Source organism: Phyllostomus discolor, chromosome 8 (assembly GCF_004126475.2).
Source record: "Phyllostomus discolor isolate MPI-MPIP mPhyDis1 chromosome 8, mPhyDis1.pri.v3, whole genome shotgun sequence".
NCBI classification, from domain to species: Eukaryota; Metazoa; Chordata; class Mammalia; order Chiroptera; family Phyllostomidae; genus Phyllostomus; species Phyllostomus discolor.
In genome coordinates, this window is record NC_040910.2 from 49,522,625 (window position 1) to 49,545,892 (window position 23,268).

The 23,268-nt window shown below is 52.4% G+C and overlaps 3 protein-coding genes and 1 long non-coding RNA gene across 5 annotated transcripts; 2 read left to right on the forward strand and 2 right to left on the reverse strand.

Moving 5' to 3' along the window:
• Window positions 1-1,548: 1,548 nt before the first annotated feature.
• TSSK6 (testis specific serine kinase 6) lies at window positions 1,549-5,633 on the reverse strand. Its single transcript, XM_028521720.2, has one exon. It carries the CDS (start codon window positions 4,866-4,868, stop codon window positions 4,047-4,049), a length of 822 nt encoding a protein of 273 aa, XP_028377521.1. The 5' UTR covers window positions 4,869-5,633; the 3' UTR covers window positions 1,549-4,046.
• On the reverse strand, window positions 1,549-21,487 carry LOC118502027. Its single transcript, XR_004904706.1, has 3 exons — window positions 21,475-21,487; window positions 18,107-18,111; window positions 1,549-1,672 (listed from the first exon to the last, which is right to left on the reverse strand). It is a non-coding gene; the product is annotated as an uncharacterized LOC118502027 (long non-coding RNA).
• On the forward strand, window positions 5,643-14,737 carry NDUFA13 (NADH:ubiquinone oxidoreductase subunit A13). Of its 2 annotated transcripts, XM_028521721.2 has the most exons (5): window positions 5,643-5,778; window positions 12,580-12,658; window positions 13,851-13,922; window positions 14,313-14,382; window positions 14,550-14,737. In XM_028521721.2, the coding sequence occupies exons 1-5, from the start codon at window positions 5,685-5,687 to the stop codon at window positions 14,667-14,669; spliced, it is 435 nt and encodes a 144-aa protein (XP_028377522.1). In that variant the 5' UTR covers window positions 5,643-5,684; the 3' UTR covers window positions 14,670-14,737. The 2 variants fall into 2 exon arrangements, with proteins under 2 accessions (XP_028377522.1, XP_035888540.1); XM_036032647.1 differs by lacking the exon at window positions 13,851-13,922.
• On the forward strand, window positions 14,835-23,205 carry YJEFN3 (YjeF N-terminal domain containing 3). Its single transcript, XM_028521005.2, has 6 exons — window positions 14,835-15,402; window positions 18,688-18,796; window positions 20,558-20,668; window positions 20,905-21,018; window positions 21,096-21,246; window positions 22,944-23,205. Exons 1-6 carry the CDS (start codon window positions 15,344-15,346, stop codon window positions 23,147-23,149), a joined length of 750 nt encoding a protein of 249 aa, XP_028376806.1. The 5' UTR covers window positions 14,835-15,343; the 3' UTR covers window positions 23,150-23,205.
• The last annotated feature ends 63 nt before the right edge of the window (window positions 23,206-23,268 follow it).

Sequence of the window (23,268 nt, forward strand, 5' to 3'; positions counted from 1 at the left end):
ATGAATGTGTAAGTGCACAGATACATGCATGCCCACTTAGAGCCACCCATGGCTCTGGTCATCCTGCCCTTGTCTAATCCAGTGTCTTAACTCGGATGTCAGGACTCCTCTTTTTTAAGAGAAATACCAATTTGTTTCACTAACGTGTATTCATTGGTTGCTGCTTGTATGTGCACCAACTGATAAAACCCACAACCTTGGCATATTGGGACAGTGCTCTAACCAACTGAGCTACCCAGCCAGGGCCTGGACCCACATCTTTGACAAGGCTGAAAACGGCCCTACACCAGGAGTCTCTCCTGTCGTCCTAGACCTTGGATCATAAAGCTCTCCCTAGTGCAGAGGGAATAAAAGAGGCAAGTGAGTACAGCCTTGTCATGTGTCCCACTGGTCACTCCTATGGGCAGGAAGATGAAGGGAGTTTAACTCCAGTGGGCTTTTTTTAAATCCTCACCCAAGGATACAATTACTGATTTTAGAGAAAGAGTAACATTCAATCAGTTGCTTTCCATATGCAAACCTGCAACCTTTCAGTAAAAGGGACCATGCTGCAACCAAATAAGCCACACCAGGGAGGAGTAATGTAATGTAAACATTCTCAGCACAGGGGTGGAAGTAATGGAAATAAATGATGGTCTTTGATGCTCCACCATAGGGTTTCTTTTTTTAAATTCTGAGTTATACTGCACATGATGTTTGCCTGAAGGACTTTGAGTTTTTATGACAGCTAAAGTTTTATAATCCTTAGCAAAGTATAATAAACAGGTATGCCAGTGCAAGGTTTTTTGGGAAGTGGATGTGGGCAGGAGTCACTTGTCTTTATTCTAAATCTCTGATAATGTAAAACCAAAAAGTCGACCACCAAACCAAAATAGAAGTTCCAATAAACACAGGCTGGAATCACTGGCTATACATGGTGTTACAAGAACGTTTTAGATCTGAAGGATAATGAAACGGGTGACGGGTTGGCTGTATTTTTCTTTTGGCCCCTCAGTCCTGGTTTTCCTGCATTATCTAGTCCAGCAGTGGAGCAGGTTGGAAACTTGGGTAAGTGCAGCAAGGTAACCCTTTGTTAAGTGGGAAGAAGCAAAGGATGAGACATCTGCTCCTTGGACTTCTTTTGGACTTTACTTCTCATGGATAGGCAGTCCTCCCCAACTGGGTGCTATAGTTTTGCATCCGGCCCTCCATCTCCACCAGAAGCAGGGGCTTTAAGGCCTGGGGGAGTGTGGTGAGACTTCAATGGGTTTTTCCCATTGGGCTGGCTCTTAGCCCCTTCCAGTCTCCATCCTGGAGTGGTAGGTTTTTCTGAAGTGCTTTTCAGGCCTGGTTCCCCATTGGGTGTCTTTGCTGTAGCACACAATATTACAGATGCAGGTTTTAAGTACAGAGGGAGCCACCCACCCAGGCCCTGAAATGAAAAATTTCCTGTTGAAAATGTGTTTTCAGAGATTGACAGTTTCAAATTCATAACATGAGCCCTGAGTTTACTTTGGTAATGTTACCACTGTTTTCCTAGGTGCTTTTATTTATTTTGCTGGTTCTTAATTTTGTTATTAAGGCATTCTTGCCTCTCGCAGTGAGTGCTAACTGCCTTCTCCAACAGCCAGCTTGGTTTCACCTGGGCAGGCACAGAGCTGACAGAAATTAAACCCAAACCAGTCTACCTATGCTCTAACGCTGGCTGCAAGAAGCGCACTTATGGGGTGCTTTCTCAGGGGCTTTGCACTCAGCCTTCAAGTGAGTCTTTGCTGATTCAGCCACAGGCTTCTTGGCAGACCCAGGGGGTGAGTCTCAGTTTCTCCAGCTAATAAATGGGACACTCACACCTGGTTCTGAGACTTTGTCCCTCCCTAAACCAAGCCATGGCCATGGGGTGGGAGGATACCTTGGCTCATTGCTCATACAGATTCACTAGTGAAGGGCAGAAATAAGCATGTGCTGCACCCCAGGCATTGGATCAAACCTGTGACAAGGGCAAAGAGGTGAAGAAAAGAGTGACAATCATGACTGGTGTGGCTCAGTTGGCTGGGTGTCGTCCCACAAAGCAAAAGGTCGCTGGTTTGATTCCCCATCAGGACATTTGCTTGAGTTGTGGGTTCAGACTGATTGATGTTTCTCTCTCTTCCTCTTTCTCTAAAATCAATAAACATATCAAGTGAGTATTAAGGAAAAAAGAATAGTGACAGAGGAGGTAAGCTTGGTGGGCAAAGTCTTGAATGAAAAGGAGAAACATTGCTGGGAGTGGGAACAGTCAGTAAAAAGTCTCAGAGGTAAGGCCAAGGTGGGAAATAGGGGTGAGGATGTGACTTTTATTCTGAGTGCAGTGCCAACCCTTCCAACAACTGCAAGGTTGAGTTCCTGACACCGTTTTCCAGGTGCAGAGCCTGAGGTATGGTCCAGGTCAGGAAAGGCACCTTTCTGGGGCAAATCAAAGGGTTGGGTTTTCTGTCTCAGTTCAGATAGGAACAAGCCAGGACTAAGAGGCAAGGCACTTCCCCTCTCTCAGCCTGTGGGGCCACAGCCCATTTAAAGGGATGAGAGGAGAGCTGACACTTAATCCCCAGGTGCCTGAGAGCCATGGAGGATGATGAGTGAGCAAGGGTGGGACATGGTGAAACCCACAAGCTGACCAGCCTCCTTAGAGATTGGTCATGGGCCTCAGGTGGAGCAGGTAGAATTAAGACTTAGGGAGACACTTCCCATACCAGTAATCTCATTGTAGCAAAATAACCCCCACACTCCTTCAGGTCATGTGCGGTCCCCTCTCCAGACAATACACCTTTACCTCTCCATTCCAGCCACAGGAGCTTCCTGGCATTACTCAAACACACCAGCTCCATCCTGTTTGGGAACTCAAGAAACACTTCCTGCTGTTTCCAGTGTTGATTCCTTCAGAGTTCCACTCAGATATCTCCTTCAGTCCCTCTGGTGTCACCCCCAACCAAGCATTTAGCACAACTGACAATTTTTAAAAGATTTCCATGCAACTTTTTACTTTTCACTTGCCCCCTTACTGAGGGCAGAGATGAATCTAAGCCTCTCTGCTAAGTCCGAAAGTTTGGTACAAAGCAGGCATTCAATAAATGCATGAATGATGACTGAACGAATCAACTTGCCCGACAGACTTATGCCACACCTTTAACTCCCCACACCATTAGCCTAAGGAAGGGCCCTCACTAAGAGGTTCCACCACCTTCCCAACCTTACTTCAGCCATATCTGGGTTCAAATCCCAGCTGTGTTCTGGGGCACGTGACATACATGTGGGCCTTAATTTCCTTGTCTGTGAACGCTCAGTTGACGTCAACACCGCACCTTCTGAAACACTAGAAAGATGCTGGGCCCTTGCTGCCCAGCCCAGCATCTCCATTCCCAGGACCATCAGGACGCCGGGGATGACCCTAAAGCCCCTCTGGCTCTTCCAAGGATGGGAGGGGAACGGCAAGTGGTCTGAGTTTCAATCCTCCCAACTCCCTTTTGAGAACTGTAGCAAGAACCCTCACACACCTTTCTGTAAAATGGAGCGCCCGCGCCTGCCTTCCGGGGAGAGACCCCCTCACCCCACTCCATAAAAGGTGGTCGTCGCTAGAGCCCAGGTGCGACACAGAGCGAGTTTATTGCAAGTTACAACCAGGGTGGCGCCCTGAGGGTGCCGTCCCGCGACCGCCTCAGGCACAAGCCGAGAACCGACGTATTCCCGGTGCTTGCCCTCGCGGGCAGCTGCTCAAGGCAGCCACCTCCGGCTGCACAACCGCCGCTCATTCCGCGCAGGCGCAATGCTTGTGCATCCTCTGGTCCCGCCCCTTCCCGGGGCCTTTTTGCAGGGAATCGAGGATGCGCATGCGCTCTCCTGCTCTTCAAATCGTGCAGGAGAAACTATATTCGAAACCGGGGCGATCGCGGCCCCGCGGTCGAGGAAGAGGAAAACGGGGAAAGGATGATTGGCGCACGGCGGCTTCGCAGGACTCTGGAAACAGAGCGTGCGCCGCGCTTGCGCAGTGCTTGGGGAGACGGGAATTGGGGGGGGGGGGGGGACCCCGGCTTTTAGCCGGAGTCTCCAGCGCGCAGCCAGCCGTTGCGCGCTACCTGGCCCGCCGAAGGTCTAGCCGACGGGCTGAACTGCAGCAATTCCGTAATCAGGGCCTTGCAACGCTCAGACAGCTCGAGGCCGTTGGGGTAGAGGACGCCGCGCTTCTGGCGCCTTGGCAGGCCAGCGATGTCTGAGTCGTCGAAGGGCATGCATCCGGTGACCATGACGTAGAGCACGACGCCTAGGCTCCACACATCGTACTTCTTGGGGTCATAGGGGATGCCCAGGAGAACCTCAGGCGATGCGTAGGCTGCCGAGCCGCAGTAGGTGGTGCTCAGGTCAGGGTAGCCATGGGCCTGGCGGCCAAAGCCAAAGTCAGTGAGCTTGACGCGGCGCTCGTCAGGGCTCAGCAACACGTTTTCGCACTTGAGGTCGCGGTGCACCAGGTGGTGGTCGTGCAAGTAGCGCACGGCACCGGCTATCTGTGCGAAGAGGTCACGTGCCTGCCCCCCGGGGATGCGCCCGTTGCGCTGCACGGCCTGCAGCAGGTCAGTGGCGGCTGCCTCCATCACGATGTACAGCTTCCCGTTGCACACCTCAATGAACTCGAAGACGTGCACAATGTGCGGGTGCCGCACGCCTCGAAGGATGGACAGCTCGCGCGGCAGGAACTTGTTGACGAAGTCTGGCGGTGCGCGCCGCCGGTCCACCACCTTAATGGCCACCGTGCCCTTGTACTTCTTCGATGTGGCCACCTTCACCTTGGAGTAACTTCCCTCACCTATTGTGCGGCCCAGTTTATAGCCGAGCTCGCTCAGAAGTTTGTCGCCCGACATGGCGCCTAGGGCGCGCGGGGAGCAGGAGGCGGCTGCTGTCGGGGGGCGGCCGGACTCCAATCTCGGGCCTAACCCATGGTGCTTGGCACCTGCACACCTGCACCCCCATGTGCCCACTCCTCGGCCCCCTCCGCCGCGGTGCCTTTTATTGCCCAGGTAACAATTTCAGCCTTGTGAAGTGACCACGGGCGTCACCTCACCTCGGGGTGGGGGCCCCTCGGGCGTCACCCCGCCTAAGGAAGGAGGCCCCCCAAGGCGCTGGGGCTTTGTGACTCATAATCGCTCTGAATGGTCCAGTTCCCGATGAGAGGCTACTAACAAGGAAGGGCTCCCTACCACTACCGAGGAGCAGAATCCGTGCCTGGGGTTGGGATGGCTCCTCGCAAGTCCAAATACAAGCAGCAGCAGCCCCCACCCAACTTCTTGTACCCAGCCCGCACAAACCCGGAGGGGGAGAAAACGAATAAGGGGGCTTAGCTCGGTGAAGCGGCTCCCTCGGCAGTTTGATTGCCCTGCACACCGCCCCAGGGAGAAGGTGAATGGGAGGTCGTTTGATACAAGGACCCGGGTGACCCGACGGCGTCCAGAAGTCCGTACCGACTGAGCCACACCCCATCTTGGAGAAGAAGAAATAATTCTTTGGCCGCGTCGGGCGTCGCAGCCTGAGCTCTCCGGCACTAAACAGTCACTACACCAGTGCCCTAGGTTCCCTGGCCCTGCTCTAGACCTGCGCGATAGCTTCCGCCGCACTCATTGTGGCGGCGGCAGCTGGCACGTCACTTCCGCCCAAGACCGGAAGTGCAGAATTCTGTCAACATGGCGGCCTCGAAGGTGAAGCAGGACATGCCCCCGCCGGGGGGCTACGGCCCCATCGACTACAAACGGAACCTTCCGCGTCGGGGACTATCGGGTCAGTGTCCGTCTGCGCCGAGTGTCAGGATCTGGGACTTTTGGGTGCCGCAGCGGGGGCGGGACGCTGGGGAAACTAAAAGGCCTCAGTCTACCTGCAATGTGATGAGAGGCGGAGTCTGGGAATCCTACATGGTGTCAGTGGTAACAAGGATAACTGCTGCAATTTGTCGAACAATTACTAAATCTTTTAATTTCTTCTCTTAACAGCTCTGAAGTCAGTCCTGTTAATTATTCCCATTTCACAGTAGGTTAAACGGAAATTAGTATAGTCTGCGTTCCTAGCCCTGTTCCGCGCTTCCATTTTACAGGTGGGGGAAACTGAGGCCCAAGAGAGGCTGCGACCTTCCCCACCAGGACCACCTGTAGCAAAGCGGGGGCCAAACCCTGGGACATCGAAGGAATTTAAAAGCTATTCTGTGTGGTGGATCCTCGCTGGTGACCCCACCTGCAAGGATGTCCCAGGAATATGTATTCTTAAACTTTTCAAATGTTTTAAATAATTTTTTAAAAAATTTGCTGTTGGGTTTGTCACAGAAAAATGTGACAAAGGAAGTAAAAGGCACTCATCTCCACACCCAGGATTAACAAAGAAATACAAAGAAATTTAAAACATGTTAAGGGTGGCCCTGGCTGCTGTGACTCAGTGGATTCAGTGCCAGCCTGCGAACCAAGTGGTCCGTGTTTCCATTCCCAGTCAGGACTCATGCCTGGGTTGCAGGCCGGGTCCTCAGTTAGGGGCATGTGAGAGGCAACCACACATTGATGTTTCTCTTCCATTTCTCTCTCCCTTCACTTCTCTCTAAAAAATAAGTGAAATCTTAAAACACACACACACATTAAGGATGGATACATTTGCAGTAAATCATGAAACTTTACATTTAAAATATGCATATCATGCAAATCATGTCTTAATTTTTTAAAAATTCATGGACATGGTAAAAAAAAGTCATGATTCAGACAGCAGGAAAGTTAATGTTTAGTGAAAACGCATATTCTCCCTCCCTTTCTTGGCTTTTTTGTATTCCAGAACAGAAGTTGGTGAGCATTTTTTTAAAGATTTTATTTTTATTTATTTTTAGAGAGAAGAGAAGAGAGGGAGAAAGAGTGGGAGAGAGAAACAGTAATTGGTTGCCTTTCGTCTGCCTGGAACCTGCAACCAACCCAGGCATGTACCCTGACTGGGAATCGAACTGGCAGCCTTTTTTTTTTTTTTGAAGGGCAGCACCCAACAAAACTGAGCCACACCAGTCAGGGAGGCAACTTTTTTTTTTTAAAGGACCAGATAAATATTTTATACTTTACCTGGCTGGTGTGGCTCAGTGGATTGAGTGCCAGACTGCAAAGCAAAGGGTCACTGGTTCGATTCCCAGTCAGGGCACATGCCTGGGTTGCAGGCCAGGTGCCCAGTAGGGGGTGCATGAGAGGCAACTACACATTGATGTTTCTCTCCCTCCCTCCCCCTTTCTCTAAAAATAAAATCTTTTAAAATACTCTTTAAGGTTTTATTTATTTACTTTTAGAGAGAGGGGAGGGGAGGGAGAAAAAGAGGGAGAGAAACACCAACGTGTTACTGCCTCATGTGGCCTCCACTGGGGACCTGGCCCACAACCCAGGCATGTGCCCTGACTGGGAATCGAACCAGCGACCACCTGGGTCGCAGCCTGTGCTCAATCCACTCAGCTACACCAGCCAGGGCAATAAAATCTTTTTTAAAAAAATATTTTATGCTTTATTGGCTAGGAGGCCACTGCTGCTGCTGTTTTTTTTTTTTAAACAACTGTTTACAGATCTAAAAGTGTTACCCCAAGGGCCATACAGAAACAGGTTACAGGCCCATTAAACAGGGTCCCCGGTTCCATTCCCAGTCAGGGCACATGTCTGGGTTGCAGGCAGGTCCCTGGTGAGGATCAAGTGAGGCAACCAACACCAATGTTTTCCTCTTTTTCTCCCTCCCTTTCCCTCTGTCTCAGAATAAATAAATAAAATCTTTAAAAAACAAACAAAAAAACTCATCTTGGAGCAAATTGAATGAATCTAATATGATCTGAGTCTCTTCCTTTTTTGTGTTGTAGTATAACATAACACCCAGACCAGTGCACCCTGCAGGTGTGCCATACGAGATCTGTTTACACATGTGCACCTGTGTGACCTGTACCCAGACCAGGCTACAGAAGGATTTCAGCCTATGGGCCTCTTTGGGCTCTCCCCAGTCAGCATGTTTTGTTTTTTTTTTTTAGTAAAGTCATAAACCGATGCTTTATATTGGTCCTCTTTCTGTTCATGTCACAGCTGTACCTCCCATGGGTCCTAAGTGCCATCCCCTGGGGTTGGCTCTCCTGATTGCATCCCTTTACACCAAATGCCATGGTAGCATATACCAACCCACCCCAGTATTTTCTTGGCTGCAGAGGTGTGAGGAAAATACCCCTCTGGTGCTGTGGTCTTTGTTTATGAACCTGCATTTGTTCATTAACTAGTCCAGTGTGCAACATGGCTATGGGCCCTGTCTCAGAGCGTTCACTGTCACATCATGCCAGAATTCCATTGTGGTAAATGGTGAGGCCTGGGCTAACCAGGGCCTGCCTTAGCCAGGGTGGGTCTAAGGAACCTCTCTGAGGAGTTGTTCCCTGGGTGGAGGAAACAAGTGCAAAGGCCCTGTGCTCTGTCCTGCACCCCACCCTCGTCTTCTTGGCCTCCTTCCAGCCATGCCTGTTTTGAGCCATGGTCCACAGCACCTCCCTCCCCATCAGTCTTATCCTCCCCTGCTCTTGTCAAGATACTGTGGCCCCAAGCCGGGAACCAACTGCCATTATCTCTCCCTGCACCACTCACTGCCAACATCCCAAAATATGCCACACTAGCTCAGGCTGCCTTTAATCCACACTGCTCCCAAAGTGATTGCTACCCCCATATCCCCTCATCTCTTACACCCAGCTCCTCTCTGCACTCCCTCTTGTGCCCACTGTGTGGCTCCTTTTTTTGTTGAGATTCCATACCATATATTTCACCCATTTTGTGTGTACAAATCACTGTTTTTAGTCTACTCACAATTGCACAACCATTACCATGGTGTAAGATTATAGCACTTTCATCACCCCAAAAAAGAAACCCCATACCCATTAGCAGTCACTCCCCATTCTCCCTCCACCCTCTGACAACCATTAATCTGCTTTCTCTCTGGATTTTTTTCTTCTGGACATTTTATATAAATGCAGTCATTCACTGTGTTTTTTTTGGTGTGTGGTTTTTTTCAGCACAGTATTTTTAATGTTCATCTAGCATGTGTCACTGCTTCATTCCTTTTTATGGCTGAATAATATTGTATGGGTGGACCACATTTTGTGTATCCGTTTCCCACTGGATACACCTTTGAGGTTTTTCTGCCTCTCCCCTGTTGAGAACAGTCATGCTATGACTGCACATGTATAAGTGTCTATGTGGCACATGTTTCATTTCTCCTTAGGTGAAATTTCACCAGGAATGTAATTGCTGGGTCATGATAACTCCACATTTAACATTTTGAGGAACTGCCAAACTGGTTCCCACATTAGGTATCCCATTTTCTGTTCTTACCTACAGCATATGGGAGTTCAAATTTCTTCACATCTGGACACCAACTATTTTTTATTTTTTTGAGTCTCACATCCTGGTGGGTATGAGATGGTATCTCATTGTGGTTTTAATTTGCATTTTCTTGGTGACTAATATATTGGGCATCTTTTCTTGTGTTTATTGGCTATTCATATAGCTTCTTTGGAGAAAGTCTATTCAGATCATTTACATATTTAAATAATTTTTTAAAGATTTTATTTATTTAGTTTTAGAGAGGGAAGGGAGAAAAACATCAATGTGTGGTTGCCTGTCATGTGCCCCCTACTGGAGACCTGGCCTGCAACCCAGGCATGTGCCGTGAGTGGGAATGCAAACAGCAACCCTTTGGTTCATAGGCTTCCGCTCAATCCACTGAGTCACATCAGCCAGGGCCATTTACACATTTTTAATTTGGTTGTTCATCTTGTTATCATTGAGTTTTAATAGTTCTTTATAATAATTTTAGATACCCTTCACTTCTTAGATACATGATATGCAGATACTTTCTCCCATTCTGTGGGTTATCTTTTCAAGTCCTTTTGCAGCACAAAAGTTGTTTTATTTTAAGATTTCATGTATTTATTTATTTTTAGAAAGAGGGAAAGGGAGGGAGAAAGGGAGGGAAGAGAAATATCAATGTGAGAACCATTGATTGGTTGCCTCTCGTATGTGCCCTGACCAAGGACTGAACCATTAACCCAGGCATGTGCCCTGACCAGGGATGGAACCAGTGACCTCTTTGCAGAATGACACCCAATCACCTGAGCCACTAATGTCAATGAAGTACAATTCATCTATTTTTTCTTTTGTCTCCTGTGCTTCTAGTGTCATATGTAAGAAACCATTGCCTCATCCAAGGTCACAGAGACTGACTCCTAAGAGTTTTTAAGTTTTAGCTTTTACATTGGTTCTTTAATTCATTTTGAGTTAATTTTTGTAGATGGGAGTAGGAAGGAGCACGGTATTCTTTTGCATGTGGCTATCTAGTTGTTCAATTTGCTGAAAAGACTATTCTTTCCCCCATTGAATTATCTTGGCATCCTTGTATAAATTCAATTGACCATAAATGTGAGGGTTTATTTCTGGACTCTCAGCTCTGTTCCATCGATGTACATGTCTGTCCTTACGCCAGTGCCACGCTGTCCTGTACACACAGCTGTGTGATAACTTTTGAAATTGTGTAATGTGAATCCTCCTACTTTGTTCTTTTTCAGAATTGTTTTGGCTATTCTCGTCCCTTGCATTTCCCTATGAATTTCACGATTTGATTGTCAGTTTCTATTAGGCTGTGGGGGGTGGGGTGGAATTCTGAAGGGGACTGTGTTGATTCTACCTCATTTTGGACAGTGCTGCCATCTGAACGAAATGTTAAATTACCTTCTGATCCATAAACCCAGGATGTGTTTTTATTTATTTAGGTCTTTACCCATTGTCCTTCTGGGTAGGCCACTCTTCGGCCTCTCCCACTGTACCAGAAGCTCCAGAGGCACAGACATCCCCCACCCAGGGCCTGGAGTCTGGGCCTTGCAGCCTTAATGAGGAAGAAATGAATTAGGGCTGTATCATCATAAAGGGTACCAGGTCCTAGAATTTATCTTACAGATGGGCCCACACTTGGGTACCTGGTGTAATGGCAAAGAATTTTACACAAACAGCCTAGGTCTGTCCCCTGCAGTGAGGCCAGAAGGGGAGGCTCCCAGGCCTCTCTGCAGCTATTGAAAAGAATGAAGCATCTCTGATGAAATACCCTACATAGGCAGCCAACCACTGGGGGTGCCAGGAGGAGTCCTGCCTCTCTGTGCAGGAACCAGCTTGCCCTCACTGACTTGAGCTGGTGGGCTTTTTTTAGTTAGTTTGTTTTTTAAGAGTTCAGCCTTGGCTGGTGTGGCTCAGTGGACTGAGCACTGACCTGTGAACCAAAAGGTCCCTGGTTTGATTCCTGGTCAGGGCACATCCCTGGGTTGCAGGCCTGGTCCCCAGTGTGGTTTCCAGAGGGGGAAGAAAGGGAGAGAAACACTGATTAGTTGCCTCTCATATGCACCGCAACCAAGGACTGAGCGTACAACTCAGGCATGCTCCCTGACAGGGAATCGAACTGGTGAGCATTGGCTTTGCGGGATGACACCCAACCAACTGAGCCCCACTGGTCAGGGCCTGAGCTGGTGGTTTTAACAGGTTGAACTAAAGGGAGAAATAGGAGCCAGTTTCTTATTTATCTCTGAGTCCAGCAGAGGTACCTGATAAGCCTTGTGTTGGAGCTGAGCTGAAGAAGAAAGAGTCTCCACTTTGTCTCCCGATGAGGCCCACAGAGTGGCATCACCCATTGTTTACTAGTTCTTTACTGGGTATTAACTGGAGCTTGACCTGGCTGAGTTTATCCACTTGTAACAGCAACCTCAAGGCCTGGCTGGAGAAGAGACTATGCTCGAAAGATGAGGGGGTGCAGGGCCAGCCAGCCCCAGCCAGGCCTCAGGTGTCTGGGTCTCCCTGGAGACCCCAGCGGGCTTACCTGTCAGTCAGGATTATGGTGGATGCCTGCTAGAGCTCAGTAAATATTCATGTCATCTTGTCCCATGGGGCTTGGGGTGGGAGCAGCAGCACCCCAGGAGGCCAGGGGGTTGGTGGCATCCCCTGAAGGGCACTGCCTGCCTCTGGCAGTGTTGTCCAGCCCCCTGTGGGCAGCATGCAAGTAGGTGGCCCAGGCAGCCAAGAGCCACCACGGAGCTGGAACCCAGCCATGGACACCATCAGCAAAACCACGTCCTAGAAGATTGCGGTCCCAGGGCTGCCGAACCATGAACATGTAAACCCTTGAGCCCTCCTGCAGTCCCTGCCCAATCTGTACCTTCCAGGCACCCCAGCATGGGGGCAAAAGTGTCGAAGCTGCAACAACCTTGCCTCAGAGAGAAGCTGAGGCTTCTCTGATGTCCCCTGCCTGCAGACTGGGCAAACGTGATAGAAAATGTTCTGCAGCTGTGGAAGAGGGGGTATCCAAGGAAGGGGGCTGGTGGACATTCCATAGAGACAAAAAGAATAGCCTGAAGAAATAAATATAAGCCATTTCTGGGAAGGGGTTGGGGATTCTCACCTCCATCGTCTATATTTCTGGGGTTATTTGTACAATGAGTGAATTTTGCTTCTTGAGAAGAAATGACAAGGGTGGCCTATTTCGCATGCAGATGCTGAGCCGGCGCTCCTCTCCCCACAGGCTACAGCATGTTCGCTGTGGGCATTGGGACCTTGCTCTTTGGGTACTGGAGCATGATGAAGTGGAATCGCGAACGCAGGTAGGCCTTGTGCAGGTGAGGGTGGGCAAGTGTCTATGGACTTGGTGTACGTCAGGGACCCTTGTCAATCCTCCAGGCCTTGGAGACCCAGCAAGCTCATTGCTGGATTTTACCCTCTACGATTGACTAGAGAGCCAGGGGCTTGCCTTCAAGAGTTAACCAGGCGCTTCAAGGGTCTGGGTTAGGATAGCCCATTGGGTAGAGGTGGAGGAATAGTTCAGGAATAGGGTTTCCTAGAGGCTTTTGTCCAGGCAGTGATGATATAAGCTCTTAGAAAGCAGATCACGCAAGACAGTGGCCATGCCAGCCACATGGGGTCTGAGGGAACAAGTCTTTCCGGTGGCCTCAGCTCAGATTCTGTCCACCTCTGAGCTCTCCTGAAGCCCTGCCAGGTGGCTCCAACCTGACTGCCTGGGCTCCTCTACCATGTCCCACCTGTGTCATGTGTTTTAGCATCCCCCACAAGGCCAGGGATCTCTGAGGATGGTGCTAGAGAAGGCCCAGCTTGTGGTGGGCGCTCCACATTGTTGAGTGAATGCAGGAGCACTTGGTGGGTACTGGGTGTTAGGGCCCCTGCATTGGACAGGCAAGACCAGGTCCAGCCTCTCAGGAGCATAGAGTAGTAACCACAGTATATGGCTGTGGTGGGGTTAGCAGCTTGGGAGATGGGGCTGCAAGAGGGGTTGAAGTTCCTCTACCCCTTCCCTGTGCCTCTAAAATTCCTGCTGATGTGGGGACAAGGCCAAAGGCCACCCCCTGGGCCACAACATGGGTCTACTCCCTGCACCTCCCAGCACAGACAGGGCTGGTAGCTTGGAAGATGCTGAAGAGCAGGGAGAAGAAAGGAACCGCCTGCTCAGGACTCACACCCCAAGGTTATTTTGAGATGAAGGGGACACGTCCCATAGCCCTGTGGTGAACACTCCCCCTCTTTCACTGCAGTCATAGGCCTGGGCTATTTTTAGGATCAAAAAAAACCTTTTTAATTGAAAAGAAAATGTGAAGCCAGCAGTCTCGTGGACCAACGCCTGAGCCAGCTGGGTCCCCATTTGGACCCACCGCCCAAGCTCTGTCCTGCTTGCTTGCCTCTTCCACCATCCCGTTCATTACCCCAAATGTCCAGGGACCATCTTGTCAGCACCCCCAGCCCCCCCACTAATCTGATCCAAGTGTTGGTTTTGGGGTTTCACAGGCGCCTGCAGATCGAGGACTTTGAGGCCCGAATTGCACTGATGCCGCTGTTGCAGGCAGAGAAGGACCGGAGGTGGGGCCACCATGACCGGGGTCAGGAGGTCACTGGTCTGAGTTCCTCAGCATGCAGTGTGGGGACAGCAAAAATGCACATGGGGGCTGGCAGCTGCACCCTTGTGCACATGGACTGCTGTCACCCTTGGAGAGGGCCCTAGACAAAGTGGACACCCAAGGGGGAGAACAGGAAGGCTTCCTGCAAGAGGGGATGTTGGGGCTGGAGCAAGGGGATAGTAAGAGTTTGCTAGGGAGAGAGGTAAGGAAAGAAAGGGGTCAGTGTGTACAGGGTTGGAAGTGAAAGGAGATGATGGGGAGGTTGAGCAGGGAGGGGACTGGCAGGAGCATTAGGCAGGAGTCCCTTGGGGTTCTCAGGTCTGTCCCCCACCTCCCATTCCATCCTTGGCAGGATCCTGCAGATGCTTCGGGAGAATCTGGAAGAGGAGGCCATCATCATGAAGGATGTGCCCGACTGGAAGGTGGGTGCCATGCAGGGAGGAGGGCAGAGGTCTAGGTCACTAGTAGGGCAGCCTCCCACAGAAAACCTAGGTCCAGGACAGGTAGCAGGTGCTGGGTGAGGAGAGGAGAGCAGCAGTTTCTGTCTGACAGAAGCCAGCACCCCCACCTAAACTTACTTCTCCCACAGGTGGGCGAGTCTGTGTTCCACACAACACGCTGGGTGACCCCCATAATGGGTGAGCTGTATGGACTGCGGACGAATGAGGAGATTCTGAATGCTACCTATGGCTTCATCTGGTACACGTAGGGTCTGCTCCTCAGCTGCTGGACCCCATCCCCTCCCTATGGAGAGAATAAAGGCTCTGGAAATATGTCTGCCTGTGTTCCAGGGAGTGAGTGGCTCAGGGAAGAGAAGCACCACTGGGTCACTTGTGATGTGGGGACTCAGGGACTGGACCTGGGGATTCGACAGAAAACACCAAGCTGGGTGGCCTCAGAAAACACCTAGAGGCTGCCCTGGACCTACCATCAACCTGGACTCCCAAACTCGACTGTCTTACCTCTGTTGAAATCCTGCTCGACTATAGTCTGCATCTGCAGGCTTCGCCACAGCACAGGGATGGATAAGGGCACGGAGAGGAGCATCGTGGGATGGCATCGGTGGGGGGCAAAAGTGTGTCCCCTTACTCCCAGGCCAGGATCCCATAGCATAGTTGTGAGGGGTGCTCAGCCCATCACAACCCACCTCTGCCCCTCTAGACTTCGTTTCCCAGCCAGTAGGGACACCCCCTGGTGTCCTTAAGTCCCTGCAACAGCTCAACTCCTAGCACAAAAGGGTTAAGTCCACCTGCACCTATTGACCAATGGCCATGCGTGGCGCCTCCTGATTGGTGGGTGGGAGGGGCTGGAGCCTGCTCTGGGATAGCTTAAAAGGCCCAGTCCACCAGGGTGCCCTGCTGCATGCACAGGCTTACTTGAACAATGAGCACCACGGCCTGCCGGGACCCCGCTGAGGCACCGGAGGAGCAGCGTTTCCTCAGGTCAGCCGGGATAAGGTTGCTACCCTGGACCTTGTGGCCAGGATGTGACTGGGAGAAGGGGGCATAACTGGGAGGGGTGATGGGGGAAGGAGCATGGCCCAAAGGGGACCTGGTGAATCTGAGGCCCACGCCACATTTCACTGGAGAGGATGCCGCTGCCTCAGAAGCTGCGTTGCCAGGTAAACTACATCAGCAGCATACCCCTGCCCCACTCATGAAAGTCATCAGCTCTGCTCCTCATTCCCCCATCAGCCCCAACCCTGACCAGGGCCCACCTCCGTTTTTCATCTCCCAGGGACCCTGGAGCCTGCAACCCTCCTTCCCCATCTGAACACTGACTCTTAGCTCCTCCAATGCTCACTCCACCATGGCCTGCCTGCTGTTATCACCTTGTCCAGAGAAGGAAACAGGCTTGGGGAGGGAAGCCAATGCCCGAGCCAGGGCTAGGGCAATTTTTGAACACATGCAGGGGTCTGGAGCTGGCAGCTGTGGCTGTCACACCTTGTTCTCAGTCATCCTGTGTGACATGGGACTACAAGTAGGGCTGTGGACCTCACAATAAACCAGATTTGTTCCACAGTCCCTTGTCTGACCACTTCTGCTCACTGTCCAATCAGCTCCTCCTCTTAGGGCTGATACTGTCTGATGTCCAGATTTTGACTGATAACCAGACTCAGCCTAAACACCCAGCACATCCTAGCCAGAGGGAGATGAATGTTCACATGGTGTGGGGGACAGTGGAGTGCCTCAAATACCAGCCGGAGAGTGACAGGGCTCTGTGGGACGGATGGAAGTGGGACACGTGAACAAGGGGAGAGGAGGCAATGAAGTTGGAAACATAATGGGCGTGTAGGCGTCATGAGAGATTTGAATACTGGGGAGACTTAAGAAGGTTTGTGACAGGGTGATGTGATCTGATGTTCAAATTTTCAAAGCCCCCATGGCTGGTGTGGAATTTGGGTGGGGAGGTGGCATAAGACTGGCAGGCAGCTAAGCAGGAAGTGATGATGGGCTGGCAGGTAGAGACATGAGGGTGGTGTGGGTGGAGAGAAGCAGGTAGAGCTGAGAGCACAGGGAGGGTCTGGCAAGGGCATCCTGGCTTTTTGGCTTCCCGGAAGCATTTTGGAAGTGTTAGGCCCAGTGCCCTCTGAAACCAGGACACCTCAGCCCTTCTGAGGCTGGTGGGCAAAATCCTGGACCTCACAGCCTTTCTCATCTGGGGAACAGGATGAGGGAAGCAAGAAGCACCTCCCTCCATAACTGAGCCGCCCCCCTACCCCCTGTCCTCGATGGCTCTGCCCTAATTCCCACTCATACACCACCCCAGGACCCTAGCCTTGACTACCCTCTTCCCATGGAGTCCCCATTGTCACTCTAACGACCAGTTAGGTAGGAAGATAATGTTCCAAGTGGTGACCAAAGGCCACAGTTTTAGGAAGGAGGAAGAGGAATGGACAGTCCTTCCACCCTTCTCACACACCCCACCCCCTGCACCCCCAGCTCTGCCCTCCTGTTGGGGCTGCATCCAGAACTGTCACAAGATGAAGGTGGAGAAATAAGCCATATTCCTGAACACCATTCCCAGGAGCTGGGCTGGCCTGCCCCTCCTGGGGTGGGGGAGGGGTGGATGTGTCTTCTTTGGCCCCACCATGAGCTCCTTTCCCCACTTGGTACTTCAACCTCATCTGACATTGGCTGAATACAAGCAGAGGGTTTGGCTCTGGTTGCTGGGGTCTCAGGGCATGCGACCTCCCTGTCCTCAGCCTTCATCTCTCCCATCTGCATGGGCCCCCAAGTGTGTTCCTGACCCGGTTTCTCAGTCTCTCATTGATCCAGCCACACTGGCCTCTCTTCTGCCCCTTGTACCTACCAAGCTCACTTCCACCATGAGCCCTTGGGCCTCGCTGTTCTTGCTACCTGAACCACCTCCCATAGTGCTCTAGGCCAACTCCCCCAGGAAGCCCTCTCTGACTCCCCATCCCACAGCAGTCCTCATCCCCCACCTTTGCTCATCCTGCTGGTTGATCTGACTACACTGCAAAATTGGCTGGAAAGTTGTGGTTTCCTGCTCATGGAATCAAAGGAGGGAATCTAGGGTTCATCCCAACAAACCTCTACCATCTGTAGATCTTCCTCTGCTACTTTGTTCACACTCTGTCTGTGGCTGTGGAGACAGACACACCAAGGGTGTAAGTCGATTTTCCCACGTACTTCTTGCATGACCCTGGGCAAGCCTCTCGGCTTCTCTGAGTTGTTGGATGTTTTTTCAACTCTCTGGGTCTGGTTCTATAGTTACTATTATCGTTATTATTATTATTAACCTCCCTAGGGGCTGCTGAGCAGGGGCTAGGTGCTGCTCTCTAGCAGAAAGGAGTCTTGCCTAGGGGAAGCCGCCATCAGACCACAGACCCTGCCCAGTTGCTCAACCTTTGATTCTGGAGTGAGGAACACTTTCTGATCTTCAAAACCAGCTCTCCCTCTGCGGTCACCAAGCCCAGGCCCGTTGGAAGGCCTCTAAGCCCGGACCAATTTGGTTCCTGACGCTAAAAGGGCCCAACACTTGGTTTAACACTCTGCCATCTCCATGAATTTATTAATTTTTGAACAAGGGGCCCCACATTTGCATTTTGAACTGGACTTCAAAAATCTAGTCCATCCTGCCCTCACTTTTGCAAAGGAGGAAGAAGACTGAGAAAGATGAAACAGACACTGGTCACTCCAGTGACTCGACTCCATGGTAGAGCTTCATCTCACACGAGTTGGCTCCATCTCTTTAGGCACAGTTATTTGAATTTTACCATGGTCTTTGAGGAGGGGGCACATCCACCTCCCTAAATGAGCTATCAAATGCCTCTGCAGCCTTCGCATACCTCCACTAGCCACCGCCAGTCCAGTTAGCTCCCTCCAGTGTCCTGGAGTTCAATCACTGGTTTTCTCTGCCTGAAATCTACCCATCATCCTAATCAAAGTCCTTCACGCTCCATATCTACTACTGAGTTTCTCCTGTCTTGGGGGCTGGGGGCCTCTGCGGGGGCTCAGTCTTCCACTTTGGAAAAACAGAACCAAGATGTGCCACCGTTCCCTTTGTAGACCACTAGAGGGCGCCTGCGCTTCAGCTTTGGCTCAAACCTCCCGTTGCCTGCCAGATTCCGTGCAATCATGAAGCGAATGGGGAAACAGGTTGGGGAGTGGCGTCAGAGACTGGCTCAGAACATTTCTGACTCCATCTGAGACACTGTCTCCATCTCTTTGTCTCTAAACGTCTCTCCCCATTCTGTCCCCCAGCACGGAGGAGGCGGCCGCCCTGGAGCGGGAGCTGCTCGAAGATTATCGCTTTGGGCGGCAACAGCTGGTGGAGTTATGTGGCCATGCTAGTGCTGTGGCTGTTACCAAGGTACCTAACCCCTGACCCTTGACCTTGACCCCAGCCAGACGGCCAGCCCACCAGAGCGAATGCCTAGCTGCATGACCCTCATGGCCAGGATGGCCCAGCCCTCAAGAAGCTCATCTTTGATCGGGGCCACCCCAACCTATCACTCAGATGGAGGAACTGAGGCCCAGAGAGGTTCTTCACTGGGCCAGGCCAGAAAGGGACTCAAGACCCAGGGTGTCAATCAGAGTCAGAGTAGAGACTGAGGCAGCTGCAGGGATTGGTCTGGGGCCTTGAGGTACAGACGTGACTGCCTGCCTCTGCAACTTCCTAGGTCTTGGGCATGGAGCACCACCAAACAACCCTCTGCCACAGGTGGGGAAACAGGCCCAGAGGTGGGGAGGCGCCTGGGCAGGGTCTCTAGGGGTGGGAAGCATAGCTGTGTCTGGTTCTGGGCCAAACCCCCGCCCCCACCACCGCCACCTTGAGATGTCTGCAGGAGACTAGATAAGAACAGCAATGATGATGACACCACCCCATGCCTTGCCCCAAGCTGCCTCTGAACAAGGGTGGTAAACTGACACCGATTAATGAACATGAACTCCTTAGAAAAGTGCCCAATAGGGTCAGGGATGCAGCCTGCAATTCTTCTCTGCTTCCTCCCCTTCTTCCCGTCCTTATTACCACTGTATACTTTTTAAAAACTCAGTATTTTTTATGTGGACTCAGATTTATTTTTTTACTTAAATGTTCTTATTTCCAAAAGAAACAGATCCTGAGTGAGGTGCCCAAAAGAGAAGGATATAGTGAAAATCTAAGCCAGTGTAGTAAACCCTTGCCTGGCCCTTGGTGACCGACTATCCGATTTTTGCCCTGAAAGCCCCAAGCCAGCTGGAAGCCCCTTGGCTCCAGTCAGCCAATGTCATCCTTCATGACTCTGGATGTGGTGTGGTGGGTCACAGGCAGGTCAGGGTCAGTCAGGACCTCACTGACACTTTGGGGAGGAGACTCAAAGATGTAACAACTTCCTCTCTGAGGTTGGAGGTTAGAGTAGGCCAGGCCCTGTGCAGCCAGGGAGAGGCCCCAAGGGCCTGTCAGAGACATTGTCACTTCTATTTAATAGAGGCAAACGGAGTCTGGGAGAGGAGAGAGGGCTCAGCAAAGAGCGACTCAGAATTGGCAGGCGGAGACTTGAACACCATGCTTAGTACCTGTATTAAAGAGCGAGGAGAGACAAGTACAGGCCCACAGAGACAGAGTCTGAGAAATATAGACCAAGGCAAAGAGACAAAGACAGATTAAATGGAGAGTGAGTTACAGAGAGACAGGGAGTAAAGACAGAAGCCAATGGAGAAGGACAGAGAGGGAGAGACAGGGTACAGCAGGTTGGAAAAATACCTCCCCCCACCAACATCGGGGCCTCTGGGAGTGCCCAAGGCCTGGAACATGGGCGGAGGAGGGGCAGCCACTGCAGTGGAAAAAGGTGGAAGAATGTCTGCATCTCAGGCTGAAAATAAACAAACCACAGTCCCGGCTCCGGTGGTGGCAGGAGGAAGCTTTCCTGTTCTGTCTTGGCAGAGACTGAGGCAAGGATTCGACATCTCTAAGGAGTAAACTGAGGCCCCAAGAGGCCCCACCTCTCACCCAGAACACCCCTTCTTTTGTCCTATTCTATTGCCTTCAAGCCCAAGCCCCGTCCCTTCCCCAACCTGGGCCTCAGTTTCCCAACCTGAGCAAAGAAGAATTCCAAGCACCGTGCCTTTGTCTTCGCTGTGCCCCCTACAGGTGTTCCCCTTGCCTGCTCCCTCCCGGAAGCAGAGGACGGTGCTGGTCGTGTGCGGCCCAGAGCAGAATGGGGCAGTGGGGCTGGTCTGTGCCCGGCACCTGCGGGTGTTTGTGAGTAGCAAGGGCCCCCTTGGCCCCCCAGGGTCAGGCCCCACCCTGTCCCTGTGGAAGTCGCTTCATCCTCTTTGTAGTGTCCCAGTGGAACATTGAGACTGGACAAGTCACAGAGTACGCTCAGTGCTTGCCCCGTGCAGGGTCTGCTTCCTGGTACCAGGTTTGGAGGCTTGGCAGGGCCAAGCAGGGGCTGGAGCGGCCTCCACGCTGACCGCTTCCTGCCCCCTTCCCAGGAGTACGAACCGACCATCTTCTACCCCACACGCTCACTGGATCCCCTGCACCGAGACCTGACCACCCAGTGTGAGAAGATGGACATCCCTTTCCTGTCCTATCTGCCCGCAGAGGTCAGCACTCCTCAGCAGCTGAGGGGCAGGTGGGGATGGTGCCCCAAGGCCGCCCCTTACCCTGCCTGTCCTCCCAGGTCCAGCTCATCAACGACGCCTATGGTCTGGTGGTGGATGCCGTGCTGGGCCCTGGCGTGGAGCCCCGTGAGGTCGGGGGCCCCTGCACACGTGCGCTGGCCACACTCAAGCTGCTGTCCATCCCTCTTGTGAGCCTGGACATTCCCTCAGGCATGCCAGGCGGAGGGGGGCGTGTCAGGGCCGGGGAGACCTGGGGGGCCCATGTGCTCAAGCTTCTGTTACCCTGACTTACCTGTCCACTCCAAGCCTCAGTTTCCCCAGCATGGATGGATGTACACTCTGGGTATGGCAGAGGGTCACCTCCATCCCTCAGATGAGGAAGACTGAGGCTATTTCTCAGGTGACCCTGCATTGCCTCCCCACCACACCCAGCCCAACATGCCTGCTGCCCACCCTGGCCCAGTTACCCGGGCAGACGTGAGCTCACTGGGCAAAGGCCTCGCCTGTCCTGGCCGCCGCCTCATGCCTGGTGGAGCCATTAGGCCATGGGCAAATGGAACAAACAGCCGCTGGCCAGCCGGACCCTCCGCAGGGGGTGGCCGGATTCAGAGGGACGTCCCTTGGCTTGAGAGACCTCAGCACCATTCCAGGAGGGTGCTGCAGAGCGGGGTTGGGGTGGGAGGTGACTCTGAGAAGGTGGGCTGTCTGGTATGAGGGGAGGAGGCTAGGGTCAAAGAAGAAAGGATTAAAGTCAGAGGGAAGAAGCTTATTTATTTATATTTATATTTTTTTATTTTGAGAGTACATTTATGAAAGCTGAGGAGAGTGAAGCAAGGAAGAGCTTAGGATAGACAAAGCAACAGGAGAGAGCCGAGGCAGGGCTGCTCTGACTCTCTAGGAATGCTACAGGAAAGCACCGAGCCGAGGTGGGCTGCTGTGGCTCACTGAGTCAGAGAAAAGGGGCCTTGGGGAGGCTCGGGAGCTAGCCCGGATGAGCTGCCACTGCCCATTGCTCCTCTGGTTGCAAGTCTTTTGGGGACCCTTAAAGTTTAGGAGATACATGCCTTGGGAGTGGGGGAGAAGAGGGGGAAGGGAAAGGCACAGTTGTGTTCCCAGGAGGGGGAGCCCACCAGGAGGAGGCTTTCAGTTAGTGGTTCCAGATTCCAGTCAGGCAGGAGAGAAGGCAAGGTCCCTAGTCAGAAGGTGGAGTGCTGTTTGAGAGGTGGCAGAGGCTATGACACAACGAGTGAGGTGGTGGAGTCCTGTGAAAAGGCAAGATCTGGCATGAGGGTGAAGGCAGGCAGAGAGCGAGGATGATGGATGCTCAAGTTGGGTGGGGAAGGGGGGGCTGGCTGTCAGAGGCAAGAACCTGAGGCAGGAAGACAGATCAGGTAGGAGAGAGCTGCCTGAGGGTGGAGGCAAGTCTGTTCTCTGAGTGGGGCTCTGGTCTGAGAGGAGGCTGGCTGGGAAATGTGGGTGGACAGAGGTCCTCGTCTAAGTTGGGAAGCTCAGTATTGATGGGGAGGGAGGCCGGCATGGAGACAGATCCCCCAAGAAGCATGGGTCTGATTAGGAAAGAGCAGCAGGTGGAAATGATGCAGTCTGAAGGCAGAGGCTGAGTCAGATGGAGGAGGAAGGTTGGGTACCAGGATGGGAGGAGGGGCAGAAAAGTACGAGGGCTCTGGTGGGAAGGGGAGGAAAAAATATCTCCAAGGAGGGGAAGAGACTGGTCTGAGGGTGGAGGTTCAGTTCTGTGGCGAGGCAGGTGTGACCAAACCTCACTGTCTGAGATCAGAGGCTGGGTCTGATAGGGAAGGGGAAGGGGGTGGTGGGGAGCAGGACTCTCCTCTGAGGGTGAGCTACCATTTCAGCTCCTGATGCCCCCTCCCACCCCCGCCCCCCCTCAGGCTGGGACGCGGAGACAGGCGGCGACTCCGAGGACGGGCTGCGGCCCGATGTGCTGGTCTCACTGGCGGCGCCTAAGCGCTGCGCCGGCCGCTTCTCTGGGCGCCACCACTTCGTGGCCGGCAGATTTGTGCCCGACGACGTGCGCCGAAAGTTCGCTCTGCGCCTTCCGGGATACACGGGCACCGACTGCGTGGCGGCGCTGTGACCGCCACCGCGCCCACTCGGCTTGGACGCGCGGGAATAAACAGACTTCCCAACACCTCCTGTCCTCGCTTCCTCTGTGCGCCGCGGGTGGGCAGACTCGGGTAGGGACTTCCCACCTGT

Excerpts from the sequence above, each read along its gene's own strand:
- TSSK6 (XM_028521720.2), bottom strand. The coding sequence starts at position 4,868 with ATGTCGGGCGACAAACTTCTGAGCGAGCTCGGCTATAAACTGGGCCGC.
- NDUFA13 (XM_028521721.2), top strand. The coding sequence starts at position 5,685 with ATGGCGGCCTCGAAGGTGAAGCAGGACATGCCCCCGCCGGGGGGCTAC. Across the intron at positions 12,659-13,850 it reads AAGTGGAATCGCGAACGCAG|GCGCCTGCAGATCGAGGACT; the intron begins GTAGGCCTTGTG and ends GGGGTTTCACAG. Across the intron at positions 14,383-14,549 it reads AGGATGTGCCCGACTGGAAG|GTGGGCGAGTCTGTGTTCCA; the intron begins GTGGGTGCCATG and ends CTTCTCCCACAG.
- YJEFN3 (XM_028521005.2), top strand. The coding sequence starts at position 15,344 with ATGAGCACCACGGCCTGCCGGGACCCCGCTGAGGCACCGGAGGAGCAG. Across the intron at positions 15,403-18,687 it reads GAGGAGCAGCGTTTCCTCAG|CACGGAGGAGGCGGCCGCCC; the intron begins GTCAGCCGGGAT and ends TCTGTCCCCCAG. Across the intron at positions 21,019-21,095 it reads TGTCCTATCTGCCCGCAGAG|GTCCAGCTCATCAACGACGC; the intron begins GTCAGCACTCCT and ends CTGTCCTCCCAG.